The sequence below is a fragment of the Sebastes umbrosus genome, chromosome 14 (assembly GCF_015220745.1).
Source record: "Sebastes umbrosus isolate fSebUmb1 chromosome 14, fSebUmb1.pri, whole genome shotgun sequence".
NCBI classification, from domain to species: Eukaryota; Metazoa; Chordata; class Actinopteri; order Perciformes; family Sebastidae; genus Sebastes; species Sebastes umbrosus.
Genome location: NC_051282.1, coordinates 23996848 through 24018176, shown reverse-complemented (window position 1 = coordinate 24018176; position 21329 = coordinate 23996848). Strand labels below are relative to the sequence as shown.

Here is a 21329-nt window from a genome sequence, read left to right as displayed (position 1 = left end):
ACTGTGAGTATTCCCCAGTGAAACTGAATAATAATTTAATTTGGCAGGAATTCCAAAGAAATTTAAAATAGATTACTTTCTAATTATCACCTAATTATCATGAAATTTGCGTACCTGTAAAATTAAGTGTTAGCCTTTATTCTTTAGAACAGATTTGTGACAGAAAATGTTGATGTGTTATTGTGACATGTATGTTGAAGGGGATGCCTCTGTTACCATAACTTTGATTATTAAGACCTCATTTACACCTCGTGGATGATCCATTTATATCAAATTCATCGGTATATACAGTATGCGTACTTGTTTTATTTTGGTAACCCTCTGCTTCAGCTGTGAAGGTAACCCAATACGGAACAACCTGACTCTGTGAGTATGAGCCCCTTTGTTCATTAAAGTAAAGAAGAACTTGATTTAACCAAATGATGTATTCTGATATAGTATAGATGAAGTATCAGCTGTTATCTGTCTGTTATCAATGTCACATATCTGTAATCTGTCAAAACACATGCTATCCAACCTGTTTGCACTTCAGCTTCCACTGAGGTCAAATCATTTTCACTACTGTAAAACGACAGGATCTAAACACAGAAGCACCTTCTCTCTGTGTGTGTGTGTGTGTGTGTGTGTGTGTGTGGTGTGAGAGTGTAGGTGGGGCCTACAGTGACAAGTAGACACACTTCCTCTTCTCATGATGGTGAACAGATTGGCCAACCTCCACTCTCGCAGAGGAAGATCACTCTGAGAGCACACAAACGGCAGCGAGCTCAGAGCTGCGTGCTAATAATTTAGCGTGTCAGAGTGTGTGAAGTGCAGATTTCCTGCCCGCCTTAACTGAACTGCTCTTTATCGTGTGACATTAAGGGCAGATGATGTGCGAGAGGCGTCAGTAGGGTCTGTACTCAGTGTAGAAATGGAAGAAGATCAAGAGACAAACAAGGAGTCCTCTCAAACTACAGGTGAGTACTAAATAATGAGATTTTGTTTTAAGGTAATTTTGAGGAAGTGTCGCCTTTAACTTCATGTACAGGATATGTTACCCATCATGCTTATACTGGTTTGTTTGTACATTTCCTAACCTGTTAAATGGATTAACATTCTCTGCGCTGATTGGTGACTTGCTGACATTGCTGTTTCACCATTATGACATCTGGGTGTATGCACAATGTGCCGGGATCTGCCTTTTGTTAATGCCGTGCATCCTCCTCCTAGTAGTCAAATGACGATTTGTGAACTTCCTGAACGATTTCTCTGTTTTGACACGTTTGTTCTGTCTTTTTGCGTGACTTCTGTATTTTTATTTAACAAGATATGGCTGTTTTTAATCTTTACTAAAAGCCCAAAACAGAATGTTAACTTAAGATATCATTAAGGTTGGTGTGACGGTCGGTGAAACTTCCCATCTGAGTAGACATTTCTGCAGTAGTCTCGTACAGTAAGTTCCTTCAGGAACTTTTCACATTGTGACTTAAATTCACGAATGAAAAAAACTATATTGCAGGTATACATGTCTAATATGCATTAAATATGTATAATTTGAAGCAGCAGCATTTAGTAGTGGAGCAAATATGATTGAAAAACGGTCACCATATCCAGTGACAGTAGAGCATGAGACAGGTAATCTGAAAAGAAATCATGTGCCCCTGTGTCCTCCGTTGTCCTCCGGTGCTCCTAATGCCTGTCGTCAATCACTCGCGAACTCCGATCAATATAATCAAATATTCTGTTACTGTAATGTCTATTTCTCGCCTCAAATGTTTTCATAAACATCTTGTAGTGTACGGTTTAGCTGTAAAATGAGAAAGTTTGTGACCCGGCAGCCATGTTGAGGAAAATACCAAGCACCGCCCACCAGCCAGAGCAAACTTTCTCATTTTACAGCTAAACAGTACACTACAAGATGTTTCTGAAAACATTTGAGGTGAGCAATAGGCATTACAGTAACAGAATATTGATTCATATTTGATCAGCGCTGCCTAGTTTGACTGTTTGATCGGAGTTCGCGAGTGATTGACAGCTGCCGCCGTTGAATGAACAGCCAATAGGAACTCTTTCTCTCTGAAATGACCTGTGATTGGCCAAAGTCTCCCGTCACAGGCTCGATTTTTTAAAAGCCTGAAAACAGCATGAGGAGGTGCAGAAGTCTAGTTTTCTCTCAGAGGACTTGAATTACAATATGCTGAAAGGTTATTATGGACTTTTTGCCCAATGATGCCAAAAATATTCTGCCTACTGCAGCTTTAACTATTCTGATGAATTGCTTAAATCCAGTGCAAAAGATTTCTCTTCTCCATTTAGAAATCATTGAGTTGTATCTGAAAAAGCTGAAATCCTGAACTCTTTAAAAGCACACCACACAAATGAAAACAACAGGAGGAAGAAAAGAAAGAATCAAAGGACAAGAATACAAATTTGGAGAAAAAAGGTTCAACGTCAAAAGATCAAATAAAACTCTATGATCTAAAATGTTTACTCAAGTCTATAAAAAATAGTTAACATGAGAAGAAACACCTCAAAGAAGGATCTATCTAGCACTGTTCCCAAAGTCATCATTCATATAAACTAAGAAATCTATAATATAATTATTCCCTGTCTCTAATTAAGAAGAATTTGACTGTAAAGCTATTTTACTTTCCTCTCAATTCTCAACTCTTCTCAACACTGAAACACTGCTGGTGTGAAAAACAAGGACTGTATGTTCATTATGGGACGTGACACAAATTGCAAGCAGGATGTGGTTGACCGAAATGGAGACGTTCTCTGAGAGAGCGAGATTGCTTTTTTCTCATTTGTTGCATCTGTTGTAAATCATCCGTTTTTAACTTTTTTGCATGCCCCGAGGTGAAAAGTCAGTTAAATAGTGAGAGTACAGTCGGTCGAAGGGTTCATTATCAAAAAGCAGCACATTGTTCCTCATTACATTTAAGTTCACTTTCAATCCAAGAACTGTTTTTCTCAGAAAGGTAAAGGAAATGCTGTCAGCGTGACTTCAGGAGACGAACTACGTTTGATTTTCTTTTCTTTTTTTAGCACAATCATTTATCTTCATGTCTGTTTCTTAATGTTTTTCTCTTAAAGGTATATAGTTATATTGTACATTAGGTGTTTAGCTGATGAAGATGGTGTAGTGCAGAGGTAAAATATTGTATGAGTCAATAACCACATCACCATTATGTCAAGGGACCACTATAAAAGCAGGTCAGAGCTACAGGACTTAGTCATCACTCCAACCTACATATTTCTGCTTTTGTTTCTTCACAAAGGCCTTTACCTTTATTTACCTTATATATCCTACATACTGTTTTATAAACTGTTGCACCTCTGTGTATATATAATTACTTCTCTATACATACTTCATTCCTGTTCACACCTCTGTGTACATACAGTATATTACTTCCCATCATGCATATACATACTACATCCTGTTTACATAGATAGATGGATGGATAGATAGATAGAAAGATAGATAGATAGATAGATGTACTTTATTGATCCCAAATTGGGAAAATATTGTGTTACAGCAGCAGGTTATCCAAGCAATGCACAGGAACAGTACATAAAATGTACATGTCAACACTAAAGAAATATATCCATAGAATATAAAATGTAAAAAATATTGGAATATACTATAAATATATATATATATATATATACCTGACTACTACAACTAGCATAAAATGTAACTAAATCATAAACATAGAATAACCCACTATATACATTAGCAAAGTGTGCAATATCATATTATATACATTCAGTTTTCCCATCAGAAATACTGTCGTCAAACAAAATTACAAACTTACATTTACATTACATTTTATATTTACTTATGTTTATACTTATTTTAACTGCACTATTTTATGTCTTAGATTATCAGTTTGCTTTTACATTTACTTGTGTGATTTCCTCTTTTATATATACATATTTTAGCATTATTGAAGGAACCTGACACCAAAGATTTTCAGACTTTGAACCTTAAAGGCTCTGGTTGGGGCCTTAAAGATCTCACACTTCTGTTTATAGAAAGATAATATTTATGTTGTGTTGAGATGGTGTCAGCATGTCTGTGTTTGATGGTGCGGATCACAAATCCACAATTGTGTTAGTATGACATAAATATTGAGACCATGTTGTCATTTCATGTCCTTTCTTCTCGTTTCAGAGGTGAAGAAGGTGCCTCCTAGATCTGAAACCAAGCGCTACAGTGAGATCTTCAGAGACTTTGATAAGCTTGACTTATCTATAATTTGTCCGTAAGTATTCTACGTTTAACAGTGCTGCCACACACGTGTTTGTCTTGTCTGCTGCATCACTGGGCCTGTTCAGTTTGATCTGAATACTGTGACGGAAACGATCAGTGAAGCGTCATTCAGAGAGTGCTTCAAGCTTGGCAGGTCAATAGGAAACCAGACAGGAGGAAACTGTTCCGATGCATTTGTCAACTCAAAGCCACAATTATAATTTCATGCACTGGGAACAAGTTCTTTATCATGTCTATCTTAATCCATTTTTGTGGCAACCATTGAAACCACTGGAAACTCCTACTTTTGTGTTAATAATAATAATAATAATAATAATAATAATAATAATAATAATAATAATGATAGTAATAATAATAATGGTTTGGTAAAGGAGGTTGCGCTTCAATAATAAGATTCACGGTGGGGTGCTAGACCCAGAGTCCAATAAGCATAAAAATGTGATTTTTAAATCAAGGAGGACAAAACACTAGCATTTCACTTGTTTTATTGCAATGTGAGACAATTAATCAAGTAAAATGCTTATATTTTTTTCCTCCTTGATTTTGAAATCTCAGATGTGCTACCCTATTAAATTTTTTTTCATTATTATTATTATTATAATTATTATTTTATTTATTTTGCTATTTTCATTATTATTATTAATAATACAAATAATAATACAAATAATAGTAATAATAATAATAATAATGAAAATAGCTTTTTTTTATTTATAGAGCACTTTTCATGCAAGTGATTTAGCTCAAAGTGCCTTATAAAAGAAAATGAAATGCAACACATTCAAACAAGAGCAGATAGGTAATAAAATTAGACAATACAAAGACAGTAGATGCTAAAATATATAAGGAAAATTACAAACATAGACCATTAAGAATAAAAAAAAATGAGAGAATTACTAAAATATAAATAAATAAAATAAATTGTGATAATTAGAATGACATTAATTATAAGATAGATTAAATAAATAGCTGTTGTTTAAATCTCTTATACTATTTCCATAATTACCACATCATCGTAGCACATTTGCCCAAACATTACCATTGTTGTGAAGTGGCATTGACATTAAACAAATAAATAAATGTTGTGAAGTAGAAGTGCAGTAAAGTAATTGTACCTTAAAATGCCCAACAACACCTGCAGTCCGTCTGGCAGGCGTGCACATGGAAACGTAGCTGCAGGTAAATGTAGTATTTATATACAGTATGTTCCTCGACCAACCCTGATCGTCTTTCATGTATTGCTATTTGACTGTTTCTCTTCTAATACATTGTTTTTGTGTTCAGTACAGAGGAGTATCTGCTGCAAGACGTCGACTCAGAGTTCATCTCTACAGAAAACGCAGATCTCACAGAACAACATGACGTGACTGTAAGGAACTAATACTCTAAATTATTACAAGAAATACTTTTGTCTGTTACTTATATTGTTTCTCTTGTTGAAATTACTGACACCAGAAACAGTGTTGATTTTATAGGAAACCACTGTTTTGGGGGGTTAGAGATGCAATTATAGAGTAAAAGTGTGAAAATACTTTTTGTCCACAGACCAGTGCTGAGGCCAATGATGTTGATGAAAACCAGTCAGGTAGGATTTCTGTGTGTGTGTGTGTGTGTGTGTGTTATTACTATTATTTATTTATTTATTTGTTTGTTTTAATTTTAATTTTAATTTTGTCTATTTTAATTTTTTGGGAGGGATGCATAGTGGCTTTTGTGAAATAGTTTGATACTTATATTTTTCTTTCTTTTCTGAGTAGTGAACTGCTGTAGTGGATCACAAATCAACAGATAAAGAGTATTAAAATAATAATAATAATAACAACATAGACCACCCTGCGACCCAGCAGATCATGACAGATGATGTGCAGGAGCTGCCGTCAGTTGTGACATTTAACAGAGTATTTCATTCAATCTTTACTTGTCTTCTTATAATTAGCCGTGAGTTGTAATTGCTCCGTTGTAACAAGATTAGGATAAAGCGACGGGATTAAAGCAGGAAGCAGCTGCTCTCAGTTTTTACCTCAGACACGAGTGGAAGGCGGAGGGGTCTGTACCGAAGAAGGAGGTGTCGGTGTTATGTAGGCTGTTGCAGTAAATACAGGGGAGACAGAGAAAATTACTAGACTGTCACTGCCAGCCTCAGTTTGACTCAAACTACAGGTCACAGGTCACAGTAAGAGATTAGGAATTACAGAGACAGATAGTGGAAATAGAAATGTTGAAAACTCTTCTCATCTCTCACTATAAGTGTCTTTTTAAGATCTTCTTTTGGCCTCAAGTTCAAGTATCTGCATCTGTTGAAAGGCGGTCACTGATGGTGTATCTATCACTGGGTACATTTATATCATTTAACCAAAACAAAAATCAAGTCTCACCGAGCACATTACTAGAACATACTTTTTGGTAATCTGGTTTCGTGTGTTCCCATTGGTTGGGATCACACACCAGGAGGTAAACCTCACTCGAAAGCCTTGTCACTGCAATCTGGACCTGAATGGATAATCTCCCCCAATCCAAGCACAGGGAGGCCATCGTAGCCGCGAGGCAGCACAGAATCTGCTCTGAGGCTGATTTTTTCTTCCTGAAACTAAACACAGAGAGGGGAAGGGCTAAGAGACAACCTCGCCACACAAACTGACCACATATCTATCATTCTTGCCTGTTCTTTTTTTGTGGATTTTGCATGAAGACAGAGAAGAAATAAATCACCCTGCTTGGATTTTTTTATACCACTCTAAACTGGATTTGGCATCTGTGCAAAAGAGAAATAAAATCAGCATGTCCGAGTGAGGAACTTGAGAGAGAAGTCGTTGCACTCTTCCTGGCAATGCTTGAAAAACACAGCTGAATTATTTGGAACTGCACTGTTGGCAGAAGAAGTGCATCTGTTGCTCTATAACTTTTTTGGCTACAGGAGAAAATGAAGACGTGTTTGAATAGTTTTTGACATTTATTTGCAAATTTGCTGGAAGTGGAGCACAGAGAGAAAGAGGAAAAGAGAAAGTGGTGTGGGGAGCGGTTGAGAGACCATGAGATTGTCACATCACTGTGTTAGTGTTAGTCAAAGAGGAAGAAGAGTGGTTGCCATATCAACACCCCTGTCTGCCTGACCACAGTTGACATGACGGTATCTGATAGTGCACGCTGGCACTGAGTCGGTGTCTCTGTAGCTGACTAGAAGTGAACAGGTGGGAGAGGGAGGGGCGAGAGGAGGGAAGTTATTTAGCTAAAGCTGTTTGTCTTTGGTCCACAGAAACCTTCCTCTATCAGGTCACATGTGAAGATTTAGGATTGCTTAAAGTTTTTTAGTCAACCAACAACATCCATTGTGCTTACATGGAAGAAGAGATAGTGTGCTGGAAACCACAGGACTTTTATTCTGAGAAGATATGACTCACCATATGAAGTCATTGTTTCATTTTTTTGGGTTTGTAATTTTTTTTTTTTTAAAGGGATTTTTTTGGTCTGAGAAAGTGTAGGAGCCGGGTGAGGGTTTTTCACTCTAGGTGTTTCTTTGAGAGCTGTTTTGAGTTCTCCAGGAGTGCCGATGGACACCGTGTGATCCCTGGCTCCAGCTCCAAGAGTGTCTGGAGCCCTCAGTGATGCTGATGTACTCCCTCTCAGCCCAGGAAGCAGACCTGGCCCTCTGTCGGAGCGACGATGGAGTGGAGACGGCGCTGCAGTACACCAAGTCGTGGTGCCGCTACGCCAAAGACCTCCTGGCCTGGATGGAGAAGAGAATCAGCTTGGGTGAGTTGCACATGAAGGAAGAAAACAGTAACATAACATGCAAATAGTTGTGTCTCTATCAAGGCCTACCTTGAATATAAACTGCAACACAAAAACAAATATGATGCTTATAAAGTAGGATAGGATGAACTTTATTAATCCCCAAAGGTTTGCCACCATACACAAAAAATGACATACAACACAATATGTCAACTACACGATAACACCACGCAGTCATTAAAGGGAAGTACATAGTAAAATAAAATGCAAATCTCTACAACGGAGAATCCAGAGCAGGAAAATCCTCTTATCCACTATGCTCTCTTAGAAAAGTACTACCATTTATTTATTTTTAAGTGTAGGTTATTTATCATTTTGTATAAGTAGGTGTGACTTGTTTTCAAATTATTTCTTAAAGAGCTTAGAGGTGTTGTTTATTGACTCAATTTGGAACTGTAATTAGTACCAGAAATGGCCTCAAGACGCCCACATATTCCTGGAAAAGTCAGATATCTATAGACATTATAGTGCAGAAGTCAGCAGAGCCATGCTCCGTGTTGTCCATCAATAAAGAACTAATACTTTAGGCATGTTAGAGCGTTGATTAGCGTGTCGTAACTTGACCATGATCTGTGTGTATTATTTCACTGTTGGTGGTGCCGTCAACTCAGTGAACTTCACTCAGAGAGAGAGAGAGAAAGGATTAGAGGGCAGATTAGCAGGGCAGAGAAGGGTGATAAAGGAGACAGGGTGTCTTTGAAGTACATAGACACTGATTACCTTCATACATCAGTCTGCAGTGTCCACACTGAGCATGCAAGTCTATATGGCAGCAATCGAAACAGGAGAGAAGTCCCCCCTGATCAGCTGTGTGAGGACCGTGTTAGTCAAAAGCAACAGATGACTAACGCTGGGTGTAGCTCAGCCCAGAACTACTGTAGATGACACATATTAGAGCAACACGGTGACATCCCTATTAGCAACTGTATAGTGTCCAAAGAGCAGTCAGATCAAGAGCCGTCCTCAGAGTGTATTAGGTTATGTATGAGCCGTAATGTCCATTTGTGCCCAAAGAATATATTTAGTATGATGAGGAAAGATGCCACAACATTGGTTCTGATTGGTCTAAAGTCTTGAAATCTGGTACGGACATACTTTTGGCAACTTTTACATTTTTAGATCAAATGAAAAATCACACTTTTATTACTAGTCAAATTCAGGACTGTTGAAAAATTTGGAAATACGCTAACATTGTGTTTATCAAATGTTTTCCGTATGAAATGTTTTTGTCACACTGTATGTGTGTGCATATCTTTGATATTCAACTTGTTATGAGTTCATAGATACCAAATACTTGATTGTGCTCCTTGTAGCTCTGAGATACAGACATTTTCTTATCATATATCTAGTATTTGGGCACATGTCCTGAAATATAATGTAGTCTTTTGTGAAAACAGTCTCATATGCCCAAATCTAAAAACTAGATATAGTACTATAGAAAAGGTTTGACCAACTTTGAAAATGTCTTCACATTTGTGCTTATAGGCAACACTTCCATCAAAGGAAATTTTAAAAATTCAGTTGCAGGAACAATTGGGTTAAGATCACTCAGATTGTCTACAGACCATTTTACAGTTTCAGACATAAACACTGAAAACAAATGTGTCTGAGATCTTTTCCTCTTGTCAGTTTCTCTGATGAGGTCAAAAAGGACGCAGACCAGACTGACTGCCTGAGCTCCAGGAGGTTTGATGAGCTTCTCAGTGAACGTCAGGGTTGTCTGAGGGGTTATTGTGTCATGGTGTTACATCACCGAGCTGGTCCGAAACTGAGCTCCAAGCATCATATCGAGGCTACACACTAATAATAGAAACAATCATTATTGTGGTTTCAGTTCAGTCCAATGCTGCTCGTCTTGTCTTGATGTCTTGTGACTAACGTAAGCTGAAGAAAAACTTTCTTTTTGTTGACAGAACAAGAATTTGCCAAAAATGTAATAAAGACAGCCGAAGGAGCAAAAGCCAACGTGGGGCAGCAGGTATACAGCTTTGTTTATTGGAGAAAATGTTTTAGTGATTAACACAATCCGGGCTGGGCGATACGGCCAAAATCTTCTATCCTGATATAGGTTGTTTCATATCTCGACAACGATATATATCACAATATAGCATGTTTTCTGGTTAGTCAATAAATAAATAGACTGTATGAAATAGCCACATGGTAAAGCCTATTTTTGTACAGGCCTACTCCTGTGTGAATTAAATACTTGATGAAAACAGATGACAGATGAAAAGTACAGAGTAAAATGAACACAACAGTTTCAAATGCAGAGTAATCAGATCAAGACAATAGTTTGATTTAACTACACCGGGGTATTCCCATAAGCAGAAGTCTAATCAATTCAGATTTTCTGAGAAATTTGAGTTTGTTGCTTATTATTATCAATTTATACGATGTAATTGTGTATCACAATATCTTGATATAGACTGTATATAAGAGGTGGACGTAGTCACCATGACGTCACCCATTGGTTTGTGGACGTTTTGAAGCCTCGAGTTCGGCATTTTGGCTGTCGCCATCTTGGTTTTTTGCAACCAGCAGTGACAAGAGAGGGTAGAGCTAAGTTCAACCTGAATAGGAAATTTTTAGGCAACCAAAATGTTACAATTAACTTTCATGAACTGAAAACACACTGTGAAAGGGTTAAAGTTCTGAGACAAAAACAAGGACAACTCCCAGACCGGACAACGCCGTGGTAGCGACCTGTCGATCACAAGGTAGCCCCGCCCTAAAGCATCCCCTGCTTTATGGTCTATTTGACTCTAAACGGGACCATAATTTACTAAATGAACATCATGCTGTATTGAAGAAGACTTGAAACTAGCGATTAAGACCATAAACTCATGTTTACAATGTTTACTGAGGTAATAAATCAAGTGAGAAGTAGGCTCATTTTGTCATAGACTTCTATACAATCTGACTTCTTTTTGCAACCAGAGGAGTCGCCCCCTGCTGGCTGTTAGAAAGAATGAAAGTTTAAGGCATTTCAGCATTGGCTTCACTTTTCAGACCCGGAGGTATCTCACTGCTCGATATGTGATTTCATTACGAATCAATTCAATTGAAAGACGATAAATTATTGCCCAGCCCTAACCATAATGTGTTACAGAGTGTTATTGAATATATATATAGAGAGAGTTGTAACATTTTACCTTTCTTAGCTTTATTCACTATAGAACATTTGTCTAAAGTTGTTCTTGCCTTTTATAGGAGATGATGCCCCTGCAGTACATCTACACGATGGCGCTGGAGCAAGACATCAAGAACAGCGTGACATCTAGAAAGACTTCAGAGCTGCTACAAAGCCGCTGTTACCAAGTACACAAGTCCACACAAACACATACAAAAAGTTTCAGTATAAATCTCCTCTGTCTTTGAGAGGCGGGTGTTTAGCTGTGACTTTGTGTTTAATCCTATCTCTCTCTGTCTCTAAGGCTTTGGCTGCCAAGAAGAATGAGATCGACAAGTGGCGGCGAGAGTTTAAGGAGCAGTGGGCGAGAGAACAACGGAAGATGGTAAGTGAATCAAGACTCTTGTTTATGGCTGAAGTTTATTACACTGTCGAAACTAATTTACTCAAATGTAAGAATTTCCAACAGAGTGGATGCCTGAACAAGCATCTAAAACAAAACATATTTCCCTCTGTGAAAGATTCATCTGTCTGTTATGACCTTGTTGATTTCTGCTTGTCAGGCTCACACAATAAAAACAAACTTTTTCCCTCTGTGTCTCTCTCTTGCATGTTTTCAGAGCGAAACAGTGACGGCTTTTAAAAAGGCTCGTCAGCAGTACTTCCAGCGTTGTGATGAGCTGGAAAAGGCTAAAGCGGGCTCTGCTAAAGCTGTAGACGACACAGCTGGATACAAAACGCTGGACAAGAGGCGCAAGTCCAAGGATGAAGCCCAGACTAAGGTGAATGTTCCCCTAAATAACTACATTAATATTTGAAGCTGTCCTCGACCAAAGAAATTCTTAGTCGACTAAAACTCTAAAGATTTTGTCGACTAATCGATTAGTTGATTTAATCGGCATATCTGTAAAACTGATTTTCTCCACAAAGAATCACACAAACTTTAAATCTTGTGTTTTACCAGAGATGTGCTCACATGTTTCTTAGAAATAAGTCATTCAGCAAGAAAAAAGCATAAGAAGTGACTAATCAACAAAACAACCAATTAGTCGACTAATTCACTAAGAGGGTCAGCCCTATTAATATTATCTGTACAGGTGCAGTCCGAGTAGAGTTTAGTACCGAATAAATACTGTCAATTATCATTCTGCTCATAGTGTGATTATGATGTTTAACAATACAACTGAAGAAAAATGGTCTTCTCTCTGTCTCCTCCAGGTGACGGAGTCAGAGCTCCTGTACAGACAGTGTGTGAATGATGCCAGGATCCACCAGGACGTCTTGGTGAAGATCAAAGAGAAAATTATTTCTCACATTCGCAAGCTCATCTGTCAGGGAGACACTGTGCTCAAGGAGGTCGGTATGAAATTGAGGAAACTATGCGTCTGTCTTCCTGTCGGCTAGTTTCTAGATGCAGCAGCCTCTATACGCAGATGCGGTTAAACATGGTTGTGGTATAAATAGAGCACATGTAGTAGTAATGTCATGCATTTCTTTTGGTCACAGAGTAAACAATGACTTGGGCCACTATGTAAACATTTACAGCAGCATCAGCTAAGGATGCATCTGGATGCAATCCACCACTCTGTGTTACAGCTGAGAGGTTTGTTAATGCATAAAGCACCTCCCCTTCTGTAAAATGGAACATATTTGCATATTTGTTATTAGATAATAATAAACCATCTCTCCACTTCCACTTTTGCGCAAATAAATGCATATATTTCTACTTAAGCAGTGCTTTATGGTTTATCTCTATAATGGAATCAAATAAAGGAATTTCTACACATTAGTTATGTTTTACTACATTAAAACCACAATTTTAACACTGCTAACAATGATAAGGATTGGAAATTAAATCAGGAGGCAAAGCAGCATTCTGATATTACTTATGCAACTATTTGTTGATAAACCAGCACAGTAACTTTATCTCCTTTGTCTCCCCCATCATGTCTCCTCCCTGCATCAGGCCACAGTCAACATGTTTTACTACCAGCGGCAGCAGACGGAGCCGGTTCCGCTCGGGTATCACAACCTGGAGTTGACGTGCCGGTCCCTGGAGCCAGGCGAGCCCTACCTGCTCTACATCATCAGCAAGCGTCGCCCCGAACAACCTCTAGAGGTCTTTAACTTCCAGGAGTATGTTCCTCCGAGCAAAGGGTACGTAAACTGACCAATGACTTTCTCTGCTGTTTCAAGTTATTTATGATCACATGCACAGCAATTACAGAAGCAGTCAATGAAATTCTTGGGTCTCAAGCTCCATCCAACAATGCTAATTATATATATTGTTTATTTAACCAGGAAAAAAAGTCTCATTTAGATTAAAATCTGGGCATCACAAAGATTGTTACAACAATAAACACAAACAACACAAGGAGACAAATAGAACAGTCACACACTACAAGTGAATGAGCACAATATCCAGTTAACATGCTATTCAAGAAAACAGTTATAACGCACAAAACAAATCAATTTTAAAACGGTTTCAGTGAAAAATTTAAGAGCAAACACAGTGACTAAGAGGGCTATTTCCTCGATCCTTTAAAATAGAATAGAAAAAAACTTTATTTTTACAATTAACACTTGAAATGATGAACGGAAATTACATGGTAGTACAAAAGGTAAACCATACATTCCATTTTAAAGGATAGTACAATTAAATATGTATAAAAAGGGTTTCAAACAAGGAAAAAAATAGTAAAGCGCAGGCAGACATAAAATAGTGCATATACATATACTGTATATACTGTATACTCCTTATTATGCATACACATTTAATACATTCCTGTTTACTAGCCTAGCTTTTAAAAAAACACCATACTTTCTTTGCCAGAAATTAAACTTAATATTAAGTGAAAACAAGAAGGTAATTACCGGTATTATTATTATTTACTTTATTTTATTTTATTTATTTAGAAAAAAAAGAACCACTTTGGACACTTTGGATTTATCTGTGTGCTCAACTCTAAATATATTAAGAAGAAAAAATAGCTTGATATCCACTGTGCATACCATATTGATGTATGTCTACTAACTCTTTATTAATTAAAATGATTTTTATCTGAAAGGAACAAGAGAAAAACCAGCCACACCCTCGGCTCTCTGCAGGACTCTTCACCTATGACAGACGACAGCACCTTCAGACGATACAGCGATGGCAGTAAGGACTCCCCATGATTACACCATGATTACATCAATTATCCACTTTAAATTAATTTTTGTTTTCTTATGTGTTTTGTGTTGTGAACTTCAGGGAGAACGGGGTACAGTGACGGTGAGAGTTTTGGAGGCAGTTTAGAGTCTCTGTCCAGCCCCGGTGAGCAGACGACTGCATTTGTTTCTGTAACTTTTCTTCCACATGCACCTGAAAACATTTAAAAACATGTTTACTTTCTCCTCTACTGTGTCTCTACTGAAGCTCACACTAATAGGAGGCTGCCTAAAACCGCATCCACTCTAACAGTGTCATCTGATGACATGGACGAGCGGGAAGTGGCGTCAGAATCAGGTTTGTTATTCCCCTTTTTATGCCTCTATAACCCCCCGCCATGGGAATTAAAGGGACACTACAGGTGAATAGGGTAAACATTTTAACTAATAGATATCACCATGGAACTTCCCCAGTTGATTACTTACATTAAGGCAATTATTTTTTGTATAACAAGTTTTCTTAAAGGGACTGTTTGTAACTTTTTAAGCGTATAAATGTACCGGGTCGAGACACATGCGCGCTCGCATATGCGCGTTCGCGTGTAGCCGCTGCCTCTCCTCCTCTGCCTGCTTGCCTTCACTCAGACAGGGCACGCTTTCTTGCTCAGCTCGCTCCACCTCTAGACGTGAACGCGCGCTCACTCCACACTGCAGGAGAGTTAGTTTAGCTCTGAGAATATCTAGTGAATGTACAGTGAACATTTGGGCAGAAATAAATGCTGCAGCTCCTCCAGACCAACAGAGGTTTCCCGTGTCTTGTGAAGTGACGGAGCTCTGCAGAGAGAAACGTTTATCCTCTCGTTAACGACCGGGTGCCAGTGTCTCCCTGCTCTCTCCGGCTGCGGGTGGAGGGAGCAGGGAGACACGCTGCAGAGCCCCGCTGCATCAGCCTGCACTGAGACAGGAAAAGCCAACATTAGGATCAGATCTAAATCATGTTCATGGAGAGACCTTCGTCTGGTCAGCTAACATTACTGCCAAGCAGCTGAAATATAGAGTGATATTGTGGTTTTAGCTGACGTGTGTCGCCTCAATGTTTTGAGCGATGCTCGTTCATGTCTATTTAGAGCGAGCAGGCGTGAGCCCGACATTGACTTTCGTTGATTTCACGGCCACAGGTGTCGCTGTTAAGAAGCATTTCTGAAAGTTACAAATAGTCCCTTTAAGTTTAAATATGCAAATGAGGTATTATCTTATTACATATGCGCTTATTTGCATAACTTTCCAGAACAGAAATCTGAACAAAACATAAAGTCAGATTCAAAATCTTGTTTCATTTTGTTGACATATTAGAGTCAAATGTTTTTAGGGAGGGGATCTCTTTTTATCAGTCCATAAATCATAAAATACTGTCAACATCCTTAAAAAAGAAAAAATTTCGCAATGTTTTTAGGAATAAAATGTTCTATAAATATATAAAAATATGCAAATGAGGCATTATCTAATGCTAACTTTGGGTGAATTTAGGAGAAATCTGCAGACGCAAATAGACAAATTGTAGTGGAATAAACGCCTAAATGTGTATTTTGAATGTTTTCTTACCACTAGTCTGAAGGAAGAAATGTTATGAAAGCAAAATAGACCAAAAAATCTCTTCTGATTCGATCCTCTCCTTTTCCCTACAGAATACATCGATGGTCAGCCAGTCAAAGTGCGCACGCTTTCACGAGCTGCGCTGACACACCGACTCAGGAAGTTGAAGAGCAAGATGGTGAAATGCAAGCAGTGTGAAAACTACATTGTTGTCAATGGGGTCGAATGTGAGGAGGTATGAAGACAGAGAGATGTACAGTAGAACAGCAGAAGATGAATGGTGAGGTTGTTAATGTCCTCTGTTCTTGTTCCTGCCCCTCCTTCAGTGTGGGCTGGCTCTGCACAGGAAGTGTATGGAGGTGTGTCAGCTGGAGTGTGAGAACAAGAAGGGGACAGTGTTCGGGGTGGACCTCTCTCTGCTGTTTCGTGACCGGCCAGAAGAGGTGCCCTTTGTGGTGCTGCTCTGCACGTCTGAGATTGAGAGTCGTGCTCTCTCGATCCAGGTATTATTCACCATCACAGTCACCGAAATGTAGAAAAAAAAAAAGACATCATGTCAAGTGTGAGCTGTGGTCTGATAACAGTTCTCTGTTTTTCTCTGAGGGGGTGTATCGTGTGAGCGGGTCCAAGCCTCGCATCCAGAAGCTCTGTCAGGCCTTTGAGACGCAAAAGGAGCAGATGGACCTCTCTGACCTTTCACCCCATGACATCACCTCCATCCTCAAGCACTTCTTCAAGGAGGTACAGGAGTCACTCCAAAGTGAATTATAATGATTATAAAAGAAGTTGTGTCACAGCTTTTCTCTCTGATCTCAATGAGTAACCTTTCTTTTTTTATTAATAAAAGTACAAAATACAAAATCAGTATACAGGAGACATTATACAATTAAAACAGTAACAAAACAGAACAGCCAGGGGTACAAAACACTCTACAAAATATTACGAAACAAACAGAAACTAATTGTCTCAATAGCCTTTTTGTTAGTCAAATTAGAAATTAGTATTACATAAAGTTTAACATCCTTCACGTAAACACCAAAACAAGGTTTATTGAATAAAATAATTTGCTACGATTATCATCAAATTTATTATAAAAGATATTTGTCTTTTTTTTTTTTTTTTAAGAAACCAAAAAAACATTTTCCCATAATAATAATAATAATAATAAGAAGAAGAAGAATTTCTTGGTGTGAGAACAATGCCAAAATATGTGTATGAATGTGTATGTGTAGAACTGTTTCTAAGTAGTCATCACACAAAAACGGTTAATTATAATAAATAATTCATTCCTTCATTATTTAGGCTGATAGTACGTATCCATAGGGGCGTTTTTTATCCTGAGGCATCGCTTCCCAGCATTGGACACTTGATGGGCTGCCACTAGACACAAGGCATTCGGCACCTGATTGGATGAGCTCCCAGCTTTCAAACCGGAACCAATATGGTGGCTTGTTTGGGAACTTTTTCCTCTTATATTACGAAAATAGTTCACGGAAATGTTTTTCTGAAAACATTTTAAGCGAGAAATAAGCCGTGCAGTTGCTGAATCTGTCTTTATTTTAAATCGTCAACGGTTAGTTTACAAGTTTCTCGGGAGTTTCCAGAGGTGGCGAGTCGTGCTTGACGCCCCTGATTTTAATAACGTGGCCTAGACCTCAACTTTATGCAAATGAGGAACAGCCAACGTGACGCCCCGCCTCTCGAATCATTGCACGGCTGCTTACATAGACAATGAATGGGAAGTGTGGAAAGGACGGAGCCTGTGGGCACGTACCATTAGAGAAGTCAGACCTGTCATAGCTTTTCTCTCTGAGTAACCTCTCTCTTCCTCACTCCCCTCCAGCTCCCAGAGCCCTTACTGACCTTTGACCTGTACAATCCTTTCATCACGATGGGAAAGACCATTCAGCACCAGAGTGAAAGGGAGCCGACGCCAGACACTAACGAGACAGTGGACATCATTCACAACCTGCAGAAGCTACTACAGAAACTCCCGCCGTATTCCTACAGCACCTTACAGTACATGATGTCTCACCTGCTAAAGTGAGCACAAAGCAGAGTCTCTAGTTACATTTTAAAACCCTCCCAGTAGATGTTTCTTGAATTTTCATGGATTTTGAATTTGTCTTCAGAGTTTCAGAGAACTACGAGAACAAGATGTGCGCGAGCAATCTGGGTATTGTGTTTGGGCCGACACTACTGCGCCCTCTAGTGTCTACGGACATGTCGATGATGGCCCTGCTGGAGACCAGTTACCAGGCCGTGCTTATTGAGTTCCTCATCACGCACCACGACAAGATTTTTGGCCTTCAGCAGAGACCCGGTACGCCCCCTCCCCCGGCCCCTACAGCACCTCTTCCAGACACCCCTCCCAGAGCTTCCTGCGCCCTGGATGGGGACGTTTACACCAAAAATGAAACCTCAACCACAGAGCGGCAACACTCGATAGAAGTAAGTACTAACATTCAACTGAGACACAGACTCAGTGGTTGCTGCTGTATTCAAGGGTGTATCTGTGTTTCACAAATACAAAGTCTTTTAATTGTAGCATTTGACTGCACTTCAGTTTAAAAAGCATCAGTAGCAGTAGCTTGGCACACACATAAGGTAGATTGAGTTTCTACCTGAGCTGCTTTTCCTGATTAATGTACCTGTTGTTTTAAGAGCCTTAGCACCTGGCACCTTAAACTCAAGATTAACACGCTGGTACAGCTACTGCATCTCGCCCGCTCTCTGACCTCCTGCATAGCCTTCTGTCAAGCTATACTACGTGGACATTTCTCTGCTAGCGCTTATAAATAGCAGATTTGCAGAAATCCACCACTCAACTTCTGTCATTCCAACAGAGTCGAACAATCAAAAGAGAGTCAAGCGAGGGTTATATATCTGACAAGTCTTCATCCAATGAGGCAGTGGACCAGCTCAGCCCTGAGGCCAATGAGAGAGCAGGTAGGCGGGACGTAGTGATAGAGCAGTTAGAACTGAATTCATAGTGTTGATGTCTTCTGTAGTTTGTAGATGTTTGTGTCTTTTAGTTGTTGGTATAATGAGTCATCTTGTACCTTTTGCTGCTTAAGGACATGTTTTAATGAATCCTGTTAGAGATCTTGTAGGTATTACACATAGAGGTGCCAAGTTGTTTACCTTATTTCTCACAGAAAGGTGGTTTGTTCTAGCTTACGGTTACTCAGTTTCTTCCTATAAGCACCAGATACAGTGAGTGCCTCAACGGTCTGTTGTAGTTCCTATTTTTTTTCACACTTAAGACGTTTCCTCCAGTTATTTATAGAAATAAGATTTCCTTCCATTTTTTTTCGCTGACGCCATCGAGTTGTTTTCATCTGTAAAACTGGGTGAGTCAGACTGCTTAGCTGAGTATCAGGTTTTATCTCTTCTTCGCTTGCTTTTACTCTTCTCTGTGGCTACGGCACCAAGCAGCTTCAAGGCTTCTATTCACACATGAATATATCAACCTTCAATGCAGAACAGTAGAATCATTTTGCACTTCTTTTAATCACTTTCAAATCAGTACAGGATATAGCTCCAGTATGCACCGTCCAGAAGAACTCTGTATGAACATTTAAAAGGGAACAAAGGCCATTTTTTAAAACATCGATATTATTCTGGAGGCTATATAACATGATGGAAAAAATACTGCAACTTGCTCAAGTACATGCATATTGCGAGGGCGCGGCAGGAAACCACAAGGTGTCGGCGTCATCACAGTAAACAGTAACTGCCCGTCAGTGACGATATGAAGGGAGTATAGCATTCCAACAACATTTACAATATAAATAAACATGTTTTCACTTTCTGAATCTATTTTATGTTAACGATAAACACGTATAAGACAGGGAAACTGTCATACCTCTCAGATTTTTTTGTTATAGTTTATGCAAGTGCTGTCCACTGGATCGGAGAGATCCATGACAGGATTTCAGCGCATGTTGTGGCAGTCATCCCGCGTCTAGCGACCATGCTTGCGACAGGCACAGCATATTGGTAGCTAGCTAGTTAGATAGTAAAATAACGTTAGCTATAGCTAATTCCATAAATACAGTACTACACTTTTGTTGACCAAGTAGAGAGTGGATAGGAACCGAGATGCCTTACTGGTGTTCCTCACTGTGGAAACTATAAGCTAGCATGCTGCCCAAATCCTGTCATGGATCTCTCACCTTGTGGTTTCCTGGCGCGCCTCGCAATATGCACGTACGTGAGCAAGTTGCAGTATTTTATTCCATCATGTTATATAGCTTCCAGAATAATATCAATGTTTTAAAAATGGCTGTTTTTCCCCTTTAAGTTTTCAGTCAAGGAAGAAAATATGCAGAGAAAGCCAAGTTTGTTAAAATAATCTGTGTTTGTATTACTTTGATGAATCACATGCTTGTTTTCCCTCTTCTGCCTCAGTCCTGGCTATGAGAGGGGCATCGAGCAATCCTCAGGGTGAGCCGGTGGGGGAACCAGACTCTGATTTAGGGACCAAGCCACACTATCGCTTCACCAGACAGCCTGTGAAGTATTACCGGCATCATAACCCAGGAACCCGACTCCCCAACCTGGAACGTAAAGCCATATCGCCTGCAGCCCCAGCGAGGGGATGTCCAGGGAGCGCAGACAGCAGCCGCAGCTCCTCTCCAGAGCCGGGGACACTGAGACTTTCCCAAAACTTAGACGTCCACTTCGAGAACACGCACCGGCCCCACCAGGCCGCCGTGGACGTCCCACCGAGTCCCCGCGAGGTTGTGCAGTACATGCTGGGACTGGACTCGATGTTTACATCAGCTGCAACTACGACACCAACCGGTACAACACAGGAGTTGGTGGCATCTGGGTGTCAGAACATAAATCTGTCCAATAACAGACAGAGTGCTGGACAGAGTCAGGCCCTGTGTCCGTCACCGAAGACACTTCCTGTTGACTACCACCTGAGTTCGCCAGCTCAGAAGATCCTGTCTGGCCTGAAGCTGAGACGCAGCCACTCAGGGAAGGACGAGCAGCTCTTTGTCTGAGGAAAGATAGAAATCTCCAGACAGTTCACTGGATTACATTCACACACAGGTCTGCTATTTCTTTATAGCAGACCGTTGCTATGTATAGCAGACCGTTGCTATGGGCGCAGTTCTGATGTCGGACCGTTTTTGTGTCAAATTATTGATTTCTTAAGTAAGTAGCCATGTAATAATAAGCGAGATAATGTACAGCTAACCGGTCATTGTTGTGAAAGAAACCATTGAGGTTTCTTTCACAACAATGACCGGCTCGCTGTACATTATCCCTTACTTAGAGCACAGTGGTGTTGCATTGTGTCTGAAAGGGCCTTCAGTGAGTGAGAGACGGAGAGAGAAATTGAGAGTACTAAGAGAAAGAAATACTGAATGAATGAATAAAAACTGATGAATATTAGTTTAT

At 39.4% G+C, this 21329-nt stretch overlaps 1 protein-coding gene across 1 annotated transcript; it reads left to right on the top strand.

Annotated features, from left to right (window-relative positions):
* Positions 1-910: 910 nt before the first annotated feature.
* LOC119502343 (GEM interacting protein) lies at positions 911-21089 on the top strand. The gene is made up of 21 exons (XM_037793259.1): positions 911-956; positions 4157-4247; positions 5537-5621; positions 5798-5837; positions 7877-8002; positions 9955-10019; positions 11252-11359; positions 11476-11556; positions 11792-11953; positions 12390-12527; positions 13138-13328; positions 14240-14331; positions 14425-14487; positions 14590-14679; positions 16007-16149; positions 16241-16417; positions 16518-16655; positions 17758-17957; positions 18047-18365; positions 18761-18863; positions 20328-21089. Exons 1-21 carry the CDS (start codon positions 911-913, stop codon positions 20927-20929), a joined length of 3060 nt encoding a protein of 1019 aa, XP_037649187.1. The 3' UTR covers positions 20930-21089.
* The last annotated feature ends 240 nt before the right edge of the window (positions 21090-21329 follow it).